This window comes from Bombina bombina, chromosome 6 (assembly GCF_027579735.1).
Source record: "Bombina bombina isolate aBomBom1 chromosome 6, aBomBom1.pri, whole genome shotgun sequence".
Classification (NCBI taxonomy): Eukaryota; Metazoa; Chordata; class Amphibia; order Anura; family Bombinatoridae; genus Bombina; species Bombina bombina.
Window position 1 is genome coordinate 373,335,778 of NC_069504.1, and position 26,162 is coordinate 373,361,939.

At 38.8% G+C, this 26,162-nt stretch overlaps 1 protein-coding gene across 4 annotated transcripts in view; it reads left to right on the plus strand.

The window, feature by feature from the left end:
* The window catches only part of PDLIM7 (PDZ and LIM domain 7), a 188,671-nt gene extending 171,020 nt beyond the window's left edge, over window positions 1-17,651 (plus strand). For all 4 annotated transcript variants that reach the window (XM_053717064.1, XM_053717063.1, XM_053717065.1 and 1 more), the window contains exons 7-11: window positions 864-1,104; window positions 2,956-3,136; window positions 5,578-5,698; window positions 12,042-12,157; window positions 14,802-17,651. In XM_053717064.1, the coding sequence (XP_053573039.1) occupies window positions 864-1,104; window positions 2,956-3,136; window positions 5,578-5,698; window positions 12,042-12,157; window positions 14,802-14,888 (746 nt within the window). In that variant the 3' untranslated portion in view covers window positions 14,889-17,651. The remainder of the gene's footprint in view (window positions 1-863; window positions 1,105-2,955; window positions 3,137-5,577; window positions 5,699-12,041; window positions 12,158-14,801) is intronic.
* Window positions 17,652-26,162: the final 8,511 nt, after the last annotated feature.

The following is a 26,162-nucleotide window of genomic DNA, read 5'->3' on the forward strand; positions in this document are numbered from 1 at the left end:
ATAAGTATAGGAAAAAGAAAAAAGAACATAATTCATTTTAAATTACCCTTTTAGATACATCAAAGAAAAAACTGAACATGTCTCTTTTAATTTTATCATCATTACACTGATTGCAATAAATAGGTTTCACATCCTGTCTTAAGAGATCGTTTACATTACTTATAATCTGAATAGCATGGTCATCCATATAATGTTATTCTGGGAGGGGAGCATGGGCTTCATCTTGCCCCCCATTCAGTAGTGGACCTACTCAACAGAGGGCCCTGGTGCAAAATTTCCCCCCCAGTTACTTAGTAGTAAGCAATAGTAATAATATAAATGCTGCTCTTAATAATGATTTTAAGCAGATAGAAGATGGACCTGCAACCTGCACTTATAAAAGGCTCCCCTGAATTAGGATTGTATACATACACACGCCTATGTATAAACTGGCTGCTATGCTCCCCCGGTACCACTGCACCTGCTAAACCAATGGCAGATCCACCCTTAGCCCCATTGTTTATGTATATGCTGATTAGGGTTATATTGCTTTACTTGCAATATAATACAGATCCATTTTAGAGTGTGATAGCCATTGGGCCTGACAGATAGAATAAAGATTTTAACATCTTTGTAGGAGTTATTAATTTTTTAACACTGGACATTTGGGTGTATAATATACAGCGTTATATAGTGAAACAAATAAATCTGATATTTGTTGTTTAGTAAAGGCATATAATATAGTATGGTGGTCTATATCATGGTTCCATAGTGTGTTCATTATTGTCCTCTGACTCCCCAGAGTTACGGATACCCTTGTATTCATAGTGATTTTAATTGATCTCAGCCACCCGTGGACTTTCAATACTTTTTTTCCCCCTCAGATACCACAGAACATTCATCACCCCCAGTATCTTCTGGTCCTGCAGTGCGCCCTCCTTGGGCTATAGATCCCACATTTGCTGACCGCTATGCCCCTGACAAAACTACCACTGTCATGACCAAGCACAGCCAACCAGCAACTCTTACTCCAGCCCAGAACCGCAGCTCAATCCTGCAGGCAGCAAATCCACCCTCCACTGGGGACAAGACTCCCATTTGCTCCCAATGCAACAAGGTCATCAGGTGAGTGTAGACAAATCCTAGGAGATGAGGAGCTATGGATTGTGCTGAAGTTTAAGAGAAATGCAAAGCTCTACCTCAAGTATATATTCTACAGATTTCGTAGCATGGTACCATTTAATATCTTCTAGGTTTAGCTGCTCTTATATTACATTGTCATGGTTTGTCTCTTCTCTAAAATCATCCACTGATGGTTGATTTATTTATTTATTATGTGAAGCATTTGCGAACTTCTTCAGAGACTAGATTTTCCTCAATCCGAATCGCTATCACAGCAAGCCAAACAGTTATACACCAGAATCACTACAATGGAATGCCAGATTGCCCCAGTTTATGGTCCACTTTTACAAATGTGGATAAAAAGGAGTTAAAAACACTATACAAAAGTTGCACCCTACTACGTGTGACTTAGACCCTGCTCCAACTCAGCTCATATCTGGATGCATTGAAACACTCGCCCCAGCCCTCACAAAAATAGTGCAGTATTCACTAAAAACAGGAGACTTCCCAGATCCTCTAAAAGAAGCTGTGGTTAAACCAGTCCTAAAGAAACCTTTATTAGACCCAGACAGCATGACTAATTACATACCAGTATCCAACCTCCCATTGGGGAAAATAATTGAAAAAGTAGTGGCAACTCAACTGGAAGCCCATCTATCCTGCCTGAACATATTCAATCCTTTCCAGTCAGGCTTTAGATGCCGCCACAGCACTGAAACAGCGCTAGACCGAGTGCTAAATGATCTCTTGGTGAGGGGACCCCTGGCATCAAAAATATCCCATGATCACCCAACTGGCCTGGAGCTTGGAGGATCTGAACTCGTTAGTTCAGCAAAGGTAAGAAACCTCGGAGTGCTGATTGATGCTGGACTATCTTTTAAACAGCAGATTTCCTCCGTAATAAAATATGCCTATTTTCATCTGAAAAACATAGCCAGGATACAACCCTTAATTCCACCGGATGATATGCCAACATTAATCCATGCATTTGTATCCTCTAGGCTAGATTACTGCAATGCACTCTACTTGGGCCTCCCAAAAAGAGAACTCCATTGCCTTCAGACAGTACAAAATGCAGCAGCCAGACTACTGACTAATCAAACTCGCTCCTGCCACATAACACCTGTTCTCCACTCCCTGCATTGGCTTCCAATTAAATGGCGAACATATTTTAAAATTGGCCTGCTGACCTTCAAAACCTTAAACAACCAAGGCCCACAGTACCTGAAAGAGCTCCTGACACCCTACATCCCATCCCGTTCACTTAGGTCAGCCAACACATCCCTCCTCTCAGTGCCAAGAATAAGGACAAACTCAGGCTCCACGCTGCCCCTACTTTCTGGAACTATTTACCGTGCGCAATCAGAGAGGCACCGTCCTTACAGACTTTTAAAAAAAAGCTAAAGACCCACCTCTTCCATCAGGCATTCAGTCCGCTTATCTGACCTTCAGAAACTCCTAACTTTTATGTCTTATGTTGGTATGTTTGTAAAGTGCTTTGAGTCTCACAGGGAGAAAGCGCTATATAAATTGCATATTATTATTATTATATATGAGCTACTGATTGGTCTCTGCACATATATGCCTCGTGTTATTGGCTACCCAATGCATTAACTATCTCCCAGTAATGCATTGCTGCTCCTTCAAAAAGGGATACCAAGAGAATGATTTAAATTAGATAACAGAAGTAAATTTTAAAATTGTTTTCTGAATCGTGAATGAAAAGTTTTGGTTTTCATGTTTTGTGGAGCTTGATTACTGTTCTGTCACGCTCAGCAAGATATTCTGAAATCTTATGCATTAGTGTTACATCTGCTTTATTAACGTTGTACTTTCTTTTAATGTATCCTTCAGGGGTCGATATTTGCTGGCTCTTGGGAGTTACTATCACCCTGAGGAGTTCAAATGCTCTCAGTGTCATAAGGTGCTTGATGAAGGAGGGTTCTTTGAGGAAAAAGGATCCATTTTCTGCCCTCGCTGCTATGATGTCAGATTTGCACCAAACTGTGCAAAGTGCAAGAAGAAAATCACAGGGGTAAGTGGGTACAAGAGCTATTGGATGTTAAACAACACACCTTGCTGGTGACAGCTATATTACTGCTATATTAGCTCTCATGTGTCTCCATAATTCATGACCATAAATGTATGTCATTAATTCCGATACCATAAATGATTTTTATCATTTACAACATTTTATTATTGCACATGAGTGTTGCCTGTCCAGAACTGACTTTGTGTCTAACCCCTTCATCTGTTGTATATCAATCTGCTCTGTTGTATTTTCTGATATTTTTGTCAAGTTCTGCTCTGTGTCTAAGAATTGTGAGATCTGCAAATTAGAGCTTCAAATCATTCACTAACAAAAGAACATCTGAGGTGTGAATTGCTTCCACTCTTCTCACATCTGGTCAGCCTCAAGCAATTCAATTATAGCAAGTTTCTTGTGGACTCTTAATGCACTTGTGTTCACCTCATAAATGATATAGTAAAAAATCAGGATTTACATCATTCAAATACATTTAACAAACCTAACTGTAACAAATAACGATCAAACAAAAAATATATATATACTGACCCAAAATATACAATTAAGTAAAATGTACCAGTTATTGAATATATTCACGAACATGCTTCCCCACCATTATAGAAGTAGTTTATAAGATTTCTGTAGGAACGTGAAGCGGGCTAGTAGCTGCTCTGTAATAGGGTTTAAAAGTCTTGCACCCTATTAGCACTGTATTTTTCACTATTTTATGTCTGCCTCACTTTCACCCTACATGCTGAAGAGTGACCGCTAGCTGATGAGTAATTCCCCTGCTTGACTTTGGGTATTTTAAATGTAAACCTTCATATTCTTCTTTCTGTGGCCTATAAGACTTCTGGGACTTTGGTTGTGTGGACCTCGCAACCCTACATACAATATTTCATAGTAGCTTGGTTCATTTTTGCATCTACCTACTCGTACCAGAGATGTAGATTTAATGTGCAGTGGGTCCATGTGACCCTATAGTGAGTCTATTTTTAACCGGATGGCTTCAGCTTCACCTTGGGTGCTGGTCTGAGGTCTGGTTTTGTTTGGCTTCTATTAGATCTACTAGTTTAATTTCCTTTATGGTCTCAACACTAGATATCAGGAATGAGACACCACTCACTTTAATTACTGCACTGCAAGTCTGCTGGTGATATTGGACTCCATGATCTTGTGAGCACACACCCAGTAACACTGACAAAGTCTTAATAAACAGACATTTGTATGTGAAGAGGCAGTCAATGATTACAATGAGGGCCATTAAGCCTAGAATTGAATAAGAATTCACTCCTTAATTTACTTGCCAATTAAAAATGAATCTAGGACTGTCTAAACTGCCACAATATGCATGAATGAGATTTAACATACTCTTAACAGAGCGGTCTCCGGCTTTTAGCTGTTGTTTTTGACGGAATGTTTGTAACTTTATGATGCCAGTCCAGATATATCCAACATTTTCTTCCTTTTTGTCCTTTTTTTTTTTTTATACAGTTATTTTCCATTATTTTAACAATTGAAAAAGGGAGTAGGGAAAATCAATCTGTGTAATGAGTGGCTTGTATGTTGATTGTGGGCTGTACATTTAACACATGTTGTGTTTGGTTCACATTTTTTTTTTTACCCAGTTCAATTAACACTAGGTCTTCAGTCACAATAACCTGAAATATAATTTGCGCTCGAGTGCACCCGTTTACTTTGAACTTGTAATACGCGTACTAGTTAGCGCAGTCGCGCTATTGCTTATCACAACCCATGCTAACTTTAGCAAGCTATTTGTTATCTAGCCCAATGTTTGCACATTATGACTACTAAACATCATTTGTGCCAATTTATTGAGAGATCTGAGTAGAGAATGTTGAAGAAGCGTATACTGTACTGAAAATGGACATCAGGTTATTTTTTTTTCATTTCTCAAAGAGCAGAATAAAACTTACAAATATGATTGATTTAAGCTGTACACATTTAAATAGTCAGCTGGCAGTGCCATATCGTAATGATCTCAATATATGAGAGTACAAGAAGGCATCACATATTTACTGTCATGTTACTCTCTCTTTACAAGCACACATTAAGACTAATTTGAGTGTCTTTGTGCTTGATTTCATGTTCAGCTGTGTGACTACTGCTGCTGATTAATTCACCTGTTCCACTCGGGACCAGCAGTTCTCTGTGGTAGTTTAAATATGTATTTAACACACAGGGGTTGATTATAATCCTTTAGAAAAACATACCTAATGATTTATCTACAAAATCCCTATAAACATAAATGGGGATTTTCTGTTGAAAACTATTAGATAGGTTTTTCTAAAGGATTTGTATTAACCCCATAGAGTTGCAGGGTCTCTAGTGATAAATTGACACGGAATTAGAACGTTTCCACAATAACGGCTTTTTAATGCTTTGAGAGGTGACACTCTTACTCCTCATGTTGTTTGCATTATTTACAGGAGATAATGCACGCCTTGAAGATGACATGGCATGTTCAGTGTTTTACCTGTGCTTTTTGCAAAACACCTATACGCAACCGAGCTTTTTACATGGAAGAGGGTCAGCCATACTGTGAAAAAGGTAAGTGCCAGATTTTACATCAGTTGTTAAAGTAACATGAAATTCAATATGAAAACGTTCATGGTTTAGATAGAGCATGCAGTTTTACGAGACTTCAGTTCATTTTATTTATCAAAGTTACTTTGTTTTCTTGGTATCCTTTGTTGAGAAGCATAGCTAGGTAGGCTCAGGAGCAGCAGTGCACTACTGGGGGCAAGATGGTGCTTGGTGGCTACACATATATGTTTCTTGTCATTGGCTCACCAGATGTGTTCAGCTGCATCCCAGTAGTGCATTACTTCTCTGAAGCTGACTTTAACTATGTGTTTAACTTATTTACAGGGTTATATGCTAGTAACAGCTCAATAATAAAATGCCCTAACACAGATCAAAGGGTGGTATTAAAAGGGTGGTATTGATTTAACGAGTGGCTCAGATGAAAGAATAAATACGTTTTCTGCAGTGTTTTTTTTTATTCAGTTGGTTGTTAATACAGATATCAAACTCTTATAAAGACTAACTCACAAAATATAGATTAGAAATGAATATAGTTCTGTATTTGTTTTTCCCCAAACCTTGTGTTCTTTCATTTATAGTTTATAATCAGGTTTATAGCTTGTGTTCCCATTTTACCAAATATACTGTGCTCAGGAAACTGGAACAGTGAATTGTGCATGAGTTTCATGAATGTAAAAAGTGAATGTAATTCCTTTTCTTAGATGAGAGTGCATTTAAAAAAAAAAAAAAAAAAAAAGGATTGTAAGCCAACAGAACACAGCCTTGGAGGTGGTATTGATATGGATTAAACACCCACCTATTGCACTTTATTTTGTGTATGTCAATATATTTTTGTAGGCAGACATTGTTTGTTTTATGTAGTAAGAGAGCTCAGCTCTAGGCCCTGATGATCAAAGATTCTCCAGCTTGGAGAGAAATTGTAATTCAGACTTCACAAAGGCTGAACTCACTAAATGCTCAAAAGAAGAAGGTGGAACTCTCCAGCACTGTCAGATCTCTCTCATTTCTTTATATGGAGGAGAGACAAGCCCAGTGCAATATAAAACTGCACAATATGAGAGTTTTGTTACACTTACACTTTGTGCTTTGTATTTTATATTACTTTACACTTCCGATGGGGTCCTTTCAGGATTATTACATTTAATCTTCACACTTTCTCTCAAATTCTGATTATATTTATAATGTTTCTGTGTTACTTTAAAAATTTAGGATCATGCTTTGTATATTTCTGTGTATATTTTACAGATTACATTGCACTTTGTATTTGCTCTATTGTAAACTAAAACTGACAGTTTCAGAAAGTAGGAGGGACAGGGCAGTTACCTGGACTGAAAAGGGGAGTTCCCTGGGTTTGTCAGAAGCTCTCTCACAATTCTTGTGAAATGATGTAAGCATTTTAAACAAGTTGGTCTCACTGATTTATCTCGCCAGCTGTATGCAGGTGAAGTTTGCTAAAAATGTACAGTACACTTATTTTAACTAACAGAAAAGTAATATATAAAGAATAGCAAGTTAAATTGTAGTGAAAACATTTCAGTTACATGTGTAATTGATGCAAACTGAGCCTTTATATCAGCCCCAGGTTTTCTCCAGTTACTTTCTCTCTCCTATGTGAAATGTTGTATCCCAGAGAGCTTTATTGCTTTCTATGGAAGGCATCTCTCTCTGGGACTTCCAGGTTCTGTCCTTTTTCTTAGAGAATTCGGTGAGTTCAGCCCTGTGAACTCTGCATAATAATTTCTCTCCAAACTAGAGAATGATTGATTATCTGGCCCTTAGAAAGCAATGAAGCTGTCTGGGAAACTGAAGCTGATAGTTTTTCTGTTTTATTTTAAATAGAAGAAATGCAAAGTACAATGTAATTTGTAAAATATACACATAAATATACAAGGTTTGATTCCAATTTGTTAAAGTTACACAGAAACTGTAAAAGCATAATCAGAATTTGTAAAGTCACAGTTCTAAATGCACTGCTGTATACACAATTAAATACAAAATATAAAGTGCAAAGTTTAAATGTAATAAAATTGTATCTGAAGTGTAAAGTAATATAGAATACAAATCACAAAGTGTAAATGCAGCAGAACTGTCATGTCATATATTTCACTTGGCTTGTCTCTCCTTCACATACACCCCATGGAGAAGTAGAGCAAATCTGCCTTTTCAAAATTTCACAAGGGATCTTGCAGTCGTGGAAGATAATTTTAGATCACCTCATCTGAGTGGAGAGATTTCTGGGTCGCAAAACCATCTTTACTGGGCGCTACTTATGTGTGTGTCGTATGTGTGTGTTGTAGGAGAGTCTGTTTTTACCTTTTACAAAATTTTTAAGCTTGACTACAATCAGGAATAAAGTACATACATATTTTAGTCACTTTGCCAAAAATTGCAGCTATCTTGTTATATATTACTTTAGAAATTTTCAGACCAAACACAAAAATAAAGGGTCGTGAAGGGATGTTGTATCATGGCACAGGGTCTTAGGAAAAAAAGTTTGAAGAACCCTGACTTAGAGTACAAGATAAAGACGCAAGTGCGAAAAATACAAGTACTAGTTCCTTTTTACATTACTAATTTCTATTTACTCACTATCTTACAGTGCATTTTGCAAATTTCAATCAATGTTTGGTAGATGTGCTGGTGTTAAATTACTGTCCCCCTCTGAGTGCTTGAAATAGGGATAGAGGGCTTGATATTCAAAAGCTCGTCAGCATGGAGAGAAATGTATTCAAAATCTTTGGGATTTTTTTTTAGACCTTATATTGTAATGTAGGTGTCTCTCCTTCACATCAAGCACCTGCATAGTGAGATAAATATCTTTCAATTTGCAATTTGTTTTTTTTAAATCTTCATACTGACGAGATGTCTCAGATCATCTCCCCTGAGTGGCGAGCTTTGAATATCTGTCCCATAAACAGAACTGGGCATTTTCATATCAAGGCTGCTGTAATTTCCCGATCTTACAATTCTAGTGGCGGTACACCTGCAACTCTAACCCAGCCACTAAATGTAATTGAAAACCATTGTAAATTATTATAAAGAAGCATGTAGGAAGAAAGGGAATTATTTGTGGACTTAAAGGGATAGAAAGGTCAACATTAAAATGGACTTTGGTGCATTTTAATTTTTGTTTGATACATTTTTGCATTACACATACATTAGCAAAAATGCTTATAGTAAAAGTTTTACTGTTTTTTTAGCAGCATACATACTGTACATATGCTGTGCATCAGTATTCAAACTCAGAGATCTATGGGGGGGGTGTAGGGTGTCTGGGAAGACATAATTTGCGTCATATAAGCCACTACTGACTTCTTTAAGAAGGTGCAGTGTTTGAATATGTGTGTGTGCCATAACAGTATTAGCTTTTTCCTAGAAGCATTTTTGCTAATGGAAAATAATAGAAAAATGATTCTATTTAAACTGAAATTAAATGCATCCATGTACATTTCAAGTTTAATATTTGTATCCCTTTAACTCTTTCACTACTGAGCCATTTAATATCTTTGTGCTGAAGCAATTTTTTTAAATCTTTTCATGCGTGGCATTTCAACAGTTTTATACCTTTCGTTTATAAATCTATAGAATAATTTCAAAATGCTGCCACCCACAATGAAAAAGAAAAAGTAATCGTATTTTTGGTGTCATATTTTGATGCAAACACTGTAAACAATAACATGACTCATTGTTTTATAATTATTGCTTTCAGACACTTTATAATTTGACATTTAGCATCAATTCACTTTCCAAAAATATCATCACTTATAATATTGTATGCGTAAATAAAATGTTATTTTTATATATATATATAATTATTATTTTTTTTAAATAATTGTTATAAAGAATTCTTTACAACAAATATAAAGTAAATTGAATCATTTTAATCCCTAGTTTTATATTGTAAAATTTAACGGTAACATTTAATTTTTTGATCACTTTTGCAGCATCTTGCACTATTTGAAGAAACAGACACCCTGTCATATAATATTAAATACATTTGAAACTCATTTTAACATTGTATGTATGATCTTACCATAGTTGCAAACACAAAAACCATCAACAACAGACAGACTTGCACCAATAAATAATCCTATATAGATATTCCATCACCCACTGTAATACTCACACATTATTCATATATTACAATAGCCCCATATTTGTATTGCCCATTGAAACAAGACTCTATTAGCCTCAGCACTAAAGAGAAATGCAAAATCTTTATTGCTATGATGATAACATAACTTACTTTAATAGTGGGATCTACTTCTTTAAATCTAGGGTTCTTATGATATGTTTATATCGTTAGGGGGTGATAAGGGCTTCTCTATTGTTAGACCTCTACAACCAGTGCTGTCCTACTTCTTTTTGGTGTTTTTAATGCTGCAGTCCATAAATCAGAATACCCCAGATAGTACTTAATGCAATCATATAATAATAAAAAAAAATTACCTTAAGACCAAGTGATCTAAAAGGTTTGATAAGGGCACCTTAAATGTATTTAATAGCAAATGTTGTATCAAATATAGAAAATATTGATGGCCACAGATAAAATATATCACAAGCAATGCAAAAGTTTATCCAAGCTCAGCTGTAAATGTCATAGTCAATATCAAATGATACAGTACTTGACTCCACTGATGGCATTTTAGAAGGACCATTGAGATAATTCAGTTCAAAAGTCAAGGTGATAATCATCCATTTAGTCTTCTTATTTATGCAGAGTGAAAGGAAATCTCTTGTGCCAGCTTTGATTGAGTAAGTAGATAACAACTCCTTTATCTGAAACATAATCCAAGACAGAGACTTCCCATGGTGTAGTGTTTTCATGTATAGCTGCTCCTTACTGAGCAGCTGATGAAATGTTACTCAACAGATATCTATGTATTAAGTGTATCACCAGGTGAACATTTAGGTGTTCCTGCATACACTAAGTATCTTCTCTGTGTTCTTACTCGGTTCAGATTGCCCTCCCACCTTACATCACAGAAGGTCGAGTGGAGTGTGTTGAAGCTTCGTGTCTTCTCAAAATAGGATTAAGCTGTAAGGAGCCAAAAGTCATTGATGAACAGTTTAATCCTATTTGGAGAAGACACGAAGTGTCGACAAATTCCAATTAGCTCATTCACAGTTTTGCTTTTATATTAAATACTTAACATTTAAGGTGCTGTCAATAGGTCTTTTTAGATCAGTTCTTGTTCCTAAGGTAATTTATTATATGGTTGCATTTACTATTTTTATGGCAGTCACCTGGTAGCTGGACAAATTCAAGAAGAAGGGTTCCTTTACCCTGTATGATTTTGTTCAACATACTTTTGTATTTGTCAGATGATTCCTATTGCCATGGTGATCACCTGATAGCCATCTGGATATGAACTGTGTATATTGAACTCTCCTCTTTCAAAATAGGGGTCAATTGCCTCATTTTGGCACTTATCAGGGTGCAGTGGTTTGTTTGATATTTCATAGCACCATAAGGGCTAGATACCCTATGTTTGAAAGAGGGGAATTCCATTTTGTATGAGGTGGTTAGGGTTATCTTTAGTGGATTAAGGCTCACCAATACAATAAATATGTGAGGTAGACGATTCCCAACACTCATTGCGTTTCTTTATGGGGAGCAAAAGTGGGGTCACTTATCCACCAGGTTTGTGTTGTTTAGGTGCTGAGATTGGGGTTTAGTCTTTTGCTCACCAACATCTCTATGGTGCCTATCTCTGCACTTAATTACAATTTTACTAAAATCAACTGCATCTTAGAGGGAAATGTGCAACACCTATCATTCACACGAGAGCTTGCAAATCATTCTAAAGGCTGTGGTGATGTGTGTGGAGTGGCCACACATCTAAAACAATTAGAAGTGCCCCTTCCACTTGCCCATTGTTTGTTACATGTTTTTTTCCCATCAGGATTTTGCTAATGAGCCGGTGATCGTACTGGCTAGGGTACTAGTAATTACCAACTCAACCAGCAACATTACTGGCTCCTAATTTTCCTCTATATTCCCTAAACAAGGACAGATATTATGTAATCTTGACATCACAGCAGGAAAGAGAACGCTTAGCACTATGGTACAGAAAAATAAGTGATAATAATTCAACATGAATAGTGAAGTTGCATGTGATACGTTTTTTTTTTCATTTGAACAACAAGACAAGAATGTCAGTATTTTTGTTTTTAATAAAGCTATGTGGCAAGCATTTTATGAGCCCAGATAGATGTTTGTGTAAATTTGTGAGCGGTGTACTATTAAGAGACCTGATCGGCTTTGTCCCCTGATGAGAGATCAGGTGTATCACATATCAGAAGTGCTGGCTCTGAAGACTAAACATCTCTCTTTATTACACAGATTATGAAAAAATGTTTGGCACCAAATGCCGTGGCTGCGACTTTAAGATTGACGCTGGTGATCGTTTCTTGGAAGCTCTGGGATTCAGCTGGCATGACACCTGCTTTGTCTGCGCTGTAAGAACTCTATTAATTACTGCACTCTGCTAAGGATTGTAGTGCTTATGGAGCAGATTGAGAACACAAAATTGCAACAGAGAGATTATTATTATTTCTTGTTTTCCATACAAAAACAAATTAAAATGATGGTCAGTTATTTCATCAACTGACTTTGTTGTTTTTATTTTGTTTTTCTCTTTGGATAAGGATTTTTGTCTAAGACATGATTGATTCCTTATTTATTTAAAGGAGCCTTAAAGTAAGTCTTTTTTGTTAAATATGGATTGTGTTTCTAAGCAAGTAAGCACTACAATGCATAAAAATATATAAATGCAGTTAAATCCTAATTTTGTTAGCAAAGCAATGTAGTTGTTGCTATCTTCGAGCAATCCAGGGATTTACCCCTTTAAAAGTCTCTTAAATGGCTATTTAGGGCAAATGTAAATGAGCTCCTGGACCTATCAAACAATCACTTTGTAGAATGATATAGACTGTTTAAAATGCTGCCGGGTGAAATCCAACCTCTCTAGGGCAATTGCAAAACCAGAAAGTTAAATGACAGAATAATGTGGCGAAAAGTGCCTTTCTTTTTACTATGCAGTTTTAAATATTTATACTAGGAAAATAGTTTTTAGTTTTAGGGGACACTAAAGTCATAATTAAACTTTCAAGATTCAGATATAGCACACAATTTTAAACAACTTTCTTATTCACTTCCATTATCAAAATGTGCACATTTATATGCACACTTTCCGACGCACCAGCTCCTACTGAACATACTGTATTCAAATGTTCAAAATATATACATATGAGCATTTGTGATTGGCTGATGGCTGTCACATGATGCAGGTTGAAGGTAATATGAAATTAACTGAAATTTGTCCGAAAAAGAATCTACTAATCTTTTGAAAGTCAGACTAAGGGGCCGATTATCTAAAGGTCTCTGGGCTGGCAAGATTATTTAAAGGACCAGTAAACCCAAAAAAATGTTATATAATTCTGCACATAGTTGATAATTATATAACATCAACTTAGCGCTAACTTTATACCTGAAAGGATTTCAGAGAAAATTCCTACGAAAATTACTTTTACAGTACGCTGCTCCTGGCTCTACCGAGCGGGGTCTGTTTGTTTTCCCTAAGCGCATCAGGCATGCTTTCTATTCACAGCTGGCCCAATCGCGCCATTAAAGTCACTGTAGCTCGCTCCCGCTCTGGTCTGGTAGCAGGAGCTACATTGAGTTTAATGGCTTGATCGGGCCGGCTGTGAATAGACAGCGTGCCCGATGCACTTAGGGAAAACAAACAGACCCGCTCAGTAGAGCCAGGAGCGGCGTACTGTAAAAGTAATTTTCGTAGGAATTTTCTCTGAAATCTTTTCAGGTATAAAGTCACCGCTAAGCTGATGTTGTATAATTCTGCACTATGTGCAGAAATATCTAACATTTTGTGGGTTTACTGCTCGCCAGTCCTAATTCCCTGGTAGAATTATATAAAGCCACTTTTTACCCTGAAAACAGGGTGTCTCACTAATGGGCACAGTCTGGTCAAAATTAAATTTTCATGATTCAGATAGGGCATGGAATTTTAAACAACTTTCCAATTTATTTTTATCATCAAAATTGCTTTGTTCTTGACCTTCTCCACAGAGAAAAAATTACCTAAGGGTACCCAGTAGTAAGCAATAGCAATATATATATATATATATATATATATATGCTGTTCTGTATAATGATTTTGGGATAGACATCCTGGTGCAACTGCACCTGCTGCAACAATGGTAGTTCCGCCCCTGCCTTGAAGGCCGCCTCTTATCTCAGTGTATTTTGACAGTTTTCCACAGCTAGACAGTGCTAGTTTGTGTGTGCCATATAGATAACATTGAGCTCACTCCCGTGGAGTTTTTTTATGAGTCAGCACTGATTGGCTAAAATGCAAGTCTGTAAAAAGAACTGAAATAAGGGGTCAGTCTGCAGAGGCTTAGATATAAGGTACTCACAGAGTTAAAAAGTATATTAATATAACTCTGTTGGTCATGCACAACTGGGGAATGGGTAATAAAGGGATTATCTATCCTTTTAAACCATAAAAATTCTGCATACGAAAAAAGAGGCGATTGTAATATGCTATACGCAGAAAGCAGCGTAATGTGATGTATATTGGCTGCAGGATTTAAATTTTAAAGTGTGCCTCCTGCTAACTTCGCCCTACACAGTGAAGTTTCCCTTTCCAGCGAGCTCCATTAATTTCAATAGGAGACATCTCGCCACTCGCAGGGACTTGCCCCTTTTTTACAATAATTCCACTAGGGCAGCCTCTGGGTGAAAACCACATCTGGCGAGGTTTAGATAATTAGCATTGTCTTTTTATTAACCATTTGTTGTATGCAATTCTAATGTATACAGATTTTATATAGTGATAATTTAATAGAGGTCACATTCTCTCATCTCACATATGACCTTTTCTTTATGTGTATCTTTCCATAGCTCCCACTCCTAGGCTTTATAGGTTTTATGTTTTAAGATTAAAAAAAAAAATCCTGAACATCTGTTTATTTGTAAAACATACTCCATCATAATTATAGTTGCTGCTGGTCAAAGGAAATGGGGTTTGGGGAGAACCTTTTGGTTTCTAACACTTTTTTTTTCCCTCTTTCCATCAAGATCTGTCAGGTGAATCTGGAAGGGAAGACATTTTACTCCAAGAAGGACAAACCTCTGTGCAAGACCCATGCTTTTTCCAACGTTTGATGAGCGGACTCACTCATGTGGCACACTCACACACTCACTCACAAGGGCAGACACTTTCACATCATCATGAACACCAGGCCTGCTTTCATGACGTTGCCCAAGCGCACCCTTGTGATTTGCACAATGTGATGGTCTATTAGGTCCTGTAAAATCCATGTTTAGTCTTTAAAATAGATACATGAGAAAGTTGAAAAAGTAGACATTTGATATTTCAGTCGGCCTAATTGTAAGCTCAAAACCACCAAAACCAAAAGTGTATTTTTAATAAATATAAAAACAGTGTCTTAAGCTCTGGTTAAATTCAGGTGCTAATAAACTTCTAAGGTAGAAATAGAGACTCCAGTCACCCACACTGCAACTGTGTGTATAATCATTTTATGGTAGTCTTAATTCTACCTCATTAGTTCTTTATGTGCATTTTGTGAATTTAGATTGTATATGTTCAAACGTTGTTGATAGGCCCACCCTTTTCTTAAAGTATTAACATGGGCTAAGTAATAACCTTTATGTCTGTCTTATGTACGAAGGACTACACAGAATTAAATTTTGTATAAAATCTAGAACAAGGAATTGAAGGCCAAATATCATATCTCAACTAACATGCTTTAGCATGTATCACCCAAATAGGGTTAAGCCTATAGGATCTAGAAATGATTATCCATTTAATAAGGATCTGACATTATGTACTAGGAGTCTGAGGATATAGAGGGCTGACTTGCTTGTGAACAAAATGTTTTTAAAAGCCAAAACTTTCAAGCTTTCACCTGCATAACATACAGTCAGCTCTGGGTTTGCTGCATTATAAGCCAGAAAAGTATTGCACAACTGAAGTATAAAAAAAAAAACACATTATGGGAAGAAAATCATTTAAAAAAACTCCTGGTATCCTAAATATAGACTCCAGCAGTGCTTCTATATAGAGGGACACCATAAACAGCTAAAGGAACAATTTTGGATAACTTGAGGGTCTGACAGTTTACAATTTCTAGGGTGGGGTGTTTGTAACTCATGGAGGGGGTGACAACAGGGAGGGGACCGTTTACAGAGGGTTGGGCCATCATGTATACATAACATAATTTGTAAGCATTAGCAATGTATACACTTTTTATATATAAGATTTATGTACAGTATTCTTTTTTTTTTTCTTTTGCTGTATTGGGGCATCATAACCAATTGAATATTGCACAAAATACAGCATAACTGCTCAAAGATGTGGTGTCAACTAAACAAAATGCCTTGCTCTTGCTTCTTCTAAATTGGAACAGTCTCTCACTTTTATGAGCCCAGTGGGTAGCAGAATCCTAATGTAAATTAGAAAGAAAATCCGTGGCACTCAATGGAAGTGAAAAGGAAATGGGAGTCAAACTTTCATGATTCAGATAGAGCGTACACAAAAAAAAAAAAAAACACACTTTCCAATTAAATTCTATTATCAAATCTACCTATTTTACTTGGCTCCTTCCATGAGAGCATACTGAGGTAGAGGCTCAGGAGTGTGCATGTGTCATGAGCACTATATGGCTGCTGTGTTTGCAACAATGTAATTATGTTATATATATACATAGTGCTTGTTCCTGAGCCTACCTCAGTATGCTCTTATAGAAAGAGGCTAAGTGTCATCAAAAAATACCAAGAGAAAGAGGCAAACATATGTAAAATTAGAAATTCTTTTATTATATGCCATCCTCTAAATCATGAAAGTTTCATATTGACTTCTGTATCCCTTTAAGAATTTTACAGTAGTGACATAATAGAGACAATGTGTAAATCTGCTTGACACTGTGCTCAGTATTTCAGCTTATATAAGTGTGTTAATATACCTGTTAAATGAGTACTTCCATTATTCAGTTCAAACAACTGCTTTTCATTTTCTACCTGTGAGAGACCTTTCCCTATATGTAAGTTTCAGTAACCTACAAACTAATGTTAATGCTCGAGTGATGAGGTTGAACGTCCCAGAAATATTAATGTGTTTTTTTTTTTGTCAGAGTAAAAAAATTGTGTTTATAGCTGAGTTGGTCCCAGTAAATTACTTTGCAGGTTACTGTATAAGGTAATGAGTCACTATATAGCATCTGATGAAGAAATGGTTTCTAGCTTTTCTGCATTTACAAAAATACCTCATACAATATAAGCATTTGCCTAAGAACCGCACTATGGGGCATATTTATCAAGCTCTGTACGGAGCTTGATGCCCCGTGTTTTCGGTGAGCTTTCAGGCTCGCCGGAAACAGAAGTTATGAAGCAGCGGTCTAAAGGCCGTTGCTCCATAACCTGTCCGCCTGCTCTGAGGCCGCGGATAGAAATTGCCAGAAATCAACCCGATTGAATACTATCGGGTTGATTGACGCCCCCTGCTAGCGGCCTAATGGCCGCAAATCTGCACGGGGCGGCATTGCACCAGCCGTTCACAAGAACTGATGGTGCAATAATAAATGCAGAGAGCATGTGCTGTCGGCATTTATCGATGTGCAGCGGACATGATCCGCTATATCGGATCATGTCCACTCGCAGAATCATAAATATGCCCCTATGTTTTTAGTAGTATCTTGCTATTGATTAATAGGATCCGATTCCTACATCTACATTGCTCACAAAACAAGGCTTTAGTCTCTTATCTGGGTTTTCATTTTCCCTGTGTATTTTAGAAGGAACCTTTTCATTGTACACGTCTGTAACATTTTATTCATTGCTGTTTCTGTTACAATTTGTTTGTTTGAACATTTTACTTGTTTGCATCTTATTAAATATCACTGCAGAACACGTTGCCATGTGTGTACCTAACATTTCTGCCTACAATTAAACTTGTGCATTTTAACTATTAAGCCACATAAAAAAAAACTGTATATTTGCTGGGATATTAGTTAATAACTGACTTCCAACAGAACCATGTTGCCATTACAGATATATGCAGAATAGTCATAACTCTAAAGCTTCGAACCACTACCAAAAATTTTTTGTTAGCATTAAGACTGGTCTAGGAGCTAGGCCAAACATTTAAAAACCTGAACATTTTCAGTTTTCTTGATGTATGTGCAGGTACATCAATCAGATGTGATGGTTTAACCCCATGGTTGTCAGAAGCATTTTATCCACTATTTGCCTGGTACTTTACAAGAACACACAAAGGGACAATAAAATAATTACAGGGCATGAAAGTCAAAATTAAAGGGACAGTCAAGTCCAATAAAAACCTTTCATGTTTCAAATAGGGCATGTAATTTTAAACAACTTTCCAATTTACTTTTATCACCAATTTTGCTTTGTTCTCTTGGTATTCTTAGTTGAAAGCTAAACCTAGGAGGTTCATATGCTAATTTCTTAGACCTTGAAGGCTGCCTCTAATCTAAATGCATTTTGACAGTTTTTTACCACTAGAGGGCATTAGTTCACGTGTTTCATATAGATAACATTGAGCTCATGCACGTGAATTTACCATGGAGACAGCTCTGATTGGCTAAAATGCAAGTCTGTCAAAAGAACTGAAATAAGGGGCAGTCTGCTGAGGCTTAGATACAAGGTAATTACAGAGGTAAAACGTGTATAATTATAACTGTTGGTTATGCAAAACTGCAGAATTTGTAATTAAGGGATTATCTATCTTTTAAAACAACAATTCTGGTGTTGACTGTCCCTTTAAGGAAGCCCTGATGGTACTTTTCAGTTTATTTCTTTCCTTTGTTCTCTTGGTATCCTTAATTGAAAAGCATACCTATGTAGGTTAAGGACCAGCAGCAATGTACTACTGGGAGCTATCTGGTGATTTGGTGGCTAGCACATATGCTTTTTATTATATCACTAGATGTGTTTATCTAGCTCCCAGTAGTGTAGTGTTGCTCTGTAGCTGACTTTAACTGTGTGTTTAACAACTTTCCTTCTTAATACAGGGAGAGTCCACAGCTGCATTCCTTACTTGTGGGAAATACTGAACCTGGCCACCAGGAGGAGGCAAAGACACCCCAGCCAAAGGCTTAAATACCTCCCCCACTTCCCTCATCCCCCAGTCATTCTTTGCCTTTCATCACAGGAGGTTGGCAGAGAAGTGTCAGAAGATTTCGGAGTAGTCTCTTATGGAGGGTAGTACCCTTCGAGATGGGACTGGAGTTTTAAGTAGTCTTGTCAGCCTCGCAGTGAGAGCATTGAAGAAAGTTAGAGTCTGGAGATGCAGGGAGAGTCTTTCTGCAGAACTTTTCTGCCTGATTTTCTTCACTCGAGTCCATGTCAGAAGCACTGCTACAATCTGTCAAACTTGAAGGACCGTGTTTCTGTTCCACGGCATAGATTCCCGTAAGATAGTTTATATTTTTAGACATTTTCCAAACGCTAGAAGACAGGGTCACAGTGTTTCTGTTATCTATATAGAATCAAGGGTTAATATCCCCTGAAGGGGATTATGAACAGTTGGGTTTAATCATATATGCTTTATTTATTTTATGCTGCTTTATGTGTAAGATGTTTATGGGCTCATAGGCTGAGATGAAACATACAGGTTTCACTTTCATTTTGAAGGTTGCACAGCTTAAATGCTTGGCACGCTTTGTCTCATAGCAGGGATGGCCCTGCATTGCACAGCATGTGACTGGAATGGTCGAGGCTTCCATTGACCAAGTTACTACCGGAGAGGAGTTTTATCTCTGTTATGCCTGAGTCCTAGGAGGTGGTGAGTGCCCCAGCCATGGGGGTATAAGGGTGCAATTTTTATTTAAAATAAAGTTATTTTCTTCTGTTATGTGTGATCAGTCCACGGGTCATCATTACTTCTGGGATATAACTCCTCCCCAACAGGAAATGCAAGAGGATTCACCCAGCAGAGCTGCATATAGCTCCTCCCCTCTACGTCAGTCCCAGTCATTCTCTTGCACCCAACGACTAGATAGGATGTGTGAGAGGACTATGGTGATTATACTTAGTTTTTATGACTTCAATCAAAAGTTTGTTATTTTAAAATAGCACCGGAGCGTGTTATTACTTCTCTGGCAGAGTTTGAGGAAGAATCTGACAGAGATTTTTTACTATGATTTTAACCGGAGTCGTTAAGATCATATTGCTGTTCTCGACCATCTGAGGGAGGTAAAGGCTTCAGATCAGGGGACAGCGGGCAGATGAATCTGCATTGAGGTATGTGGCAGTTTTTATTTTCTGAATGGAATTGATGAGAAAAGCCTGCCATACCGTTAAAATGACATGTATGTATACACTTCAGTATTCTGGGGATGGTATTTCACCGGAACTACTGTGTTAAGGTCACTAATCCTTTTAATAACTATTCTCATGTTAAACGTTTTTGCTGGAATGTAGAATCGTTTACATTGCTGAGGTACTGTGTGAATAAATGTTTGGGCATTATTTTCCACTTGGCAGTTTTTTGCTTTAATTGTGACAGTTTCGTTTCTCTTCACTGCTGTGTGGGAGAGGGAGGGGCCGTTTTTGGCGCTCTTTGCTACGCATCAAAAAATTCCAGTCAGCTACTTTTATATGTCCTGCATGATCCGGTTCATCTCTGACAGATCTCAGGGGTCTTCAAACTTCTTTGAAGGGAGGTAAATTCTCTCAGCAGAGCTGTGAGAATTCTTATAGTGACTGTGTATAAAAAACGTTGTTTTGTTTTCTTATATACAAATTTAATTAGTGTTGTTTTTTACTAATGGGAACAAACCTTTGCTAAAAGTTGTGTTGTTTTAAAATTTGATGCAATAACTGTTTTTTTTCAGTTCATTATTTCAACTGTCATTTAATCGTTAGTACCTCTTTGAGGCACAGTACGTTTTTTGCTAAAAAAGATTATAACCAAGTTGTAAGTTTTTTTGCTAGTGTGTTAAACATGTCTGACTCAGAGGAAGATATCTGTGTCATTTGTTCCAATGCCAAGGTGGAGCCCAATAGAAATTTATGTACTAACTGTATTGATGCTACTTTAAATAAAAGTCAATCTGTACAATGTGAACAAATTTCACCAAACAGCGAGGGGAGAGTTATGCCGACTAACTCGCCTCACGCGACAGTACCTGCATCTCCCGCCCGGGAGGTGCGTGATATTTTGGCGCCTAGTACATCTGGGCGGCCATTACAGATAACATTACAAGATATGGCTACTGTTATGACTGAAGTTTTGTCTAAATTACCTGAACTAAGAGGCAAGCGTGATCACTCTGGGGTGAGAACAGAGTGCGCTGACAATGCTAGGGCCATGTCTGATACTGCGTCACAGCTCGCAGAGCATGAGGACGGAGAACTTCATTCTGTGGGTGACGGTTCTGATCCAAACAGATTGGACTCAGATATTTCAAATTTTAAATTTAAATTGGAGAACCTCCGTGTACTACTAGGGGAGGTCTTAGCAGCTCTCAACGATTGTAACACTGTTGCAATACCAGAGAAACTGTGTAGGTTGGATAAATACTTTGCGGTACCGGCGAGTACTGACGTTTTTCCTATACCTAAGAGACTAACTGAAATTGTTACTAAGGAGTGGGATAGACCCGGTGTGCCGTTCTCACCCCCTCCAATATTTAGAAAGATGTTTCCAATAGACGCCACCACTCGGGACTTATGGCAAACGGTCCCCAAGGTGGAGGGAGCAGTTTCTACTTTAGCTAAGCGTACCACTATCCCGGTGGAGGATAGCTGTGCTTTCTCAGATCCAATGGATAAAAAATTAGAGGGTTACCTTAAGAAAATGTTTGTTCAACAAGGTTTTATATTACAACCCCTTGCATGTATCGCGCCGATTACGGCTGCGGCAGCATTTTGGATTGAGTCGCTTGAAGAGAACCTTAGTTCCTCTACGCTAGACGACATTACGGACAGGCTTAGAGTCCTTAGACTAGCTAATTCTTTCATTTCGGAGGCCGTAGTACATTTAACCAAACTTACGACTAAGAACTCAGGATTCGCCATACAGGCACGCAGGGCACTGTGGCTAAAATCCTGGTCAGCTGATGTTACTTCTAAGTCCAAATTACTTAATATACCTTTCAAGGGGCAGTCCTTATTCGGGCCCGGTTTGAAAGAAATTATCGCTGACATTACGGGAGGTAAGGGCCACGCCCTACCTCAAGACAAGGCCAAAGCTAAGGCTAGACAGTCTAATTTTCGTCCCTTTCGGAATTTCAAAACAGGAGCAGCATCAACCTCCACTGCACCAAAACAGGAAGGAGCTGTTGCTCGTTACAGGCAAGGCTGGAAGCCTAACCAGTCCTGGAACAAAAGCAAGCAGGCCAGGAAACCTGCTGCTGCCCCAAAGACAGCATGAACCGAGAGCCCCCGATCCGGGACCGGATCTAGTAGGGGGCAGACTCTCTCTCTTCGCCCAGGCCTGGGCAAGAGATGTTCAGGATCCCTGGGCACTAGAGATCATATCTCAGGGATACCTTCTAGACTTCAAATTATCTCCCCCAAGAGGGAGATTTCATCTGTCAAGGTTGTCAACAAACCAGATAAAGAAAGAAGCGTTTCTACGCTGCGTACAAGATCTGTTAACAATGGGAGTGATCCATCCGGTTCCGTGGTCGGAACAAGGACAAGGGTTCTACTCAAACCTGTTTGTGGTTCCCAAAAAAGAGGGAACTTTCAGGCCAATCTTAGATTTAAAGACTCTAAACAAATTCCTAAGAGTTCCATCGTTCAAAATGGAAACTATTCGGACAATTTTACCCATGATCCAAGAGGGTCAGTACATGACCACAGTGGATTTAAAGGATGCTTACCTTCACATACCGATCCACAAAGATCATCACCGGTATCTAAGGTTTGCCTTCTTAGACAGGCACTACCAGTTTGTAGCTCTTCCATTCGGATTGGCTACGGCTCCAAGAATCTTCACAAAGGTTCTGGGTGCCCTTCTAGCGGTACTAAGACCGCGAGGGATTTCGGTAGCTCCGTACCTAGACGACATTCTAATACAAGCTTCAAGCTTTCAAACTGCCAAGTCTCATACAGAGTTAGTTCTGGCATTTCTAAGGTCGCATGGATGGAAAGTGAACGAAAAGAAGAGTTCTCTCTTTCCTCTCACAAGAGTTCCATTCTTGGGGACTCTTATAGATTCTGTAGAAATGAAGATTTACCTGACAGAAGACAGGTTAACAAAACTTCAAAATGCATGCCGCGTCCTTCATTCCATTCAACACCCGTCAGTAGCTCAATGCATGGAGGTGATCGGCTTAATGGTAGCGGCAATGGACATAGTACCTTTTGCACGCCTACACCTCAGACCGCTGCAACTATGCATGCTAAGTCAGTGGAATGGGGATTACTCAGATTTGTCCCCTACTCTGAATCTGAATCAAGAGACCAGAAATTCTCTTCTATGGTGGCTTCATCGGCCACACCTGTCCAGGGGAATGCCATTCAGCAGGCCAGACTGGACAATTGTAACAACAGACGCCAGCCTACTAGGTTGGGGCGCTGTCTGGAATTCTCTGAAGGCTCAGGGACTATGGAATCAGGAGGAGAGTCTCCTTCCAATAAACATTCTGGAATTGAGAGCAGTTCTCAATGCCCTTCTGGCTTGGCCCCAGTTAACAACTCGGGGGTTCATCAGGTTTCAGTCGGACAACATCACGACTGTAGCTTACATCAACCATCAGGGAGGGACAAGAAGCTCCCTAGCAATGATGGAAGTATCAAAGATAATTCGCTGGGCAGAGTCTCACTCTTGCCACCTGTCAGCAATCCACATCCCGGGAGTGGAGAACTGGGAGGCGGATTTCTTGAGTCGCCAGACTCTTCATCCGGGGGAGTGGGAACTTCATCCGGAGGTCTTTACCCAAATACTTCGACGTTGGGGCAAACCAGAGATAGATCTCATGGCGTCTCGCCAGAACGCCAAACTTCCTCGCTACGGGTCCAGATCCAGGGATCCGGGAGCAGTTCTGATAGATGCTTTGACAGCACCTTGGAACTTCAGGATGGCTTATGTGTTTCCACCCTTCCCGCTGCTTCCTCGATTGATTGCCAAAATCAAACAGGAGAGAGCATCAGTAATTCTAATAGCACCTGCTTGGCCACGCAGGACTTGGTATGCAGATCTAGTGGACATGTCATCCTGTCCGCCTTGGTCTCTACCTCTAAGACAGGACCTTCTGATACAGGGTCCATTCAAACATCAAAATCTAACTTCTCTGAAGCTGACTGCTTGGAAATTGAACGCTTGATTTTATCAAAACGTGGTTTTTCTGAGTCGGTTATTGATACCCTGATTCAGGCTAGGAAGCCTGTTACCAGAAGGATTTACCATAAAATATGGCGGAAATACCTATACTGGTGCGAATCCAAAGGTTACTCCTGGAGTAAGGTTAGGATCGCTAGGATATTGTCTTTTCTACAAGAAGGTTTAGAAAAGGGTTTATCAGCTAGTTCATTAAAGGGACAGATTTCAGCTCTGTCCATCTTGTTACACAGACGTCTGTCAGAAAATCCAGACGTCCAGTCCTTTTGTCAGGCTTTAGCTAGGATCAAGCCTGTGTTTAAAGCCGTTGCTCCACCATGGAGTTTAAACTTAGTTCTTAACGTTTTACAGGGTGTTCCGTTTGAACCCCTTCATTCCATTGATATAAAAATGTTATCTTGGAAAGTTCTGTTTTTAATGGCTATTTCCTCGGCTCGAAGAGTCTCTGAGTTATCAGCCTTACATTGTGATTCCCCTTATCTGATTTTTCACTCAGACAAGGTAGTTCTGCGTACTAAACCTGGGTTCTTACCTAAGGTAGTCACTAACAGGAACATCAATCAAGAGATTGTTGTCCCATCCTTGTGTCCAAATCCTTCTTCAAAGAAGGAACGTCTTTTACACAATCTGGATGTAGTTCGTGCCCTCAAGTTCTACTTGCAGGCAACTAAAGATTTTCGCCAAACTTCTTCCTTGTTTGTCGTTTACTCTGGACAGAGGAGAGGTCAAAAAGCTTCTGCTACCTCTCTCTCTTTTTGGCTTCGTAGCATAATACGTTTAGCCTATGAGACTGCTGGACAGCAGCCTCCTGAAAGAATTAAAGCTCACTCCACTAGAGCTGTGGCTTCCACTTGGGCCTTTAAGAATGAGGCCTCTGTTGAACAGATTTGCAAGGCTGCAACTTGGTCTTCGCTTCATACTTTTTCCAAATTTTACAAATTTGACACTTTTGCTTCTTCGGAGGCTATTTTTGGGAGAAAGGTTCTTCAGGCAGTGGTTCCTTCTGTATAATGAGCCTGCCTATCCCTCCCGTCATCCGTGTACTTTTGCTTTGGTATTGGTATCCCAGAAGTAATGATGACCCGTGGACTGATCACACATAACAGAAGAAAACATAATTTATGCTTACCTGATAAATTCCTTTCTTCTGTTGTGTGATCAGTCCACGGCCCGCCCTGTTTTAAGGCAGGTAAATATCTTTTAAATTATACTCCAGTCACCACTTCACCCTTGGTTACTCCTTTCTCGTTGTTTCTTGGTCGAATGACTGGGACTGACGTAGAGGGGAGGAGCTATATGCAGCTCTGCTGGGTGAATCCTCTTGCATTTCCTGTTGGGGAGGAGTTATATCCCAGAAGTAATGATGACCCGTGGACTGATCACACAACAGAAGAAAGGAATTTATCAGGTAAGCATAAATTATGTTTTTTTCTGTAGTCCTCTGCATATCGTAGTTTAGCTATGGAGGATTCTGATTCATTAGAGGGTTCTCCCTCTATTTCAAAGAGTAATGCCTGTTTATATTGTGAGGGAGCTCTGGAATATTTGCCCTCTCAATTATGTTCCATATGCCTTTTGATGAGGGGATTATATCAAATAAGGTTGACATGTTTGATACCACTGAGCCGTCCACCTCTGAGGAGTCCTCATCCAGTGAGGTGCACACCCTACATGCATCTTTTTATACACATGCAGCTTCCCATTGCACTGCTAATCCTCCATCTGGAGGGGACCTTTTTTCACCAGACGTTACTGCGCAGTTTCATACGGTGGTCTGCGGCCATTAGTGCTTTCCCTGCACTGCTTAGCGCAAGCGAAAGGTTAAATCTTGCACTCCTGCCCAGGGGGCATCATGTAATTTGTCGGATATATCTGATCGGTTATCAGAGGATGAGGTTCTAAAGTTTCTGAAACTTTAGAGTATGAAATTTCAGGGTTGGAGCCTGATGCCTATAATCCTCTGCCTGTGGAAGTTCCTGTTCTTAGATTTTGGACAGAACATTTATGCTTTCTACTAAAGGAGGTTTTGACTACATTAGAGGTTTTAAATGCCGAGCTGCCAGACGAACCTCTGGGTCCTAAATTTGATGGCAATCATTATTAAGGAC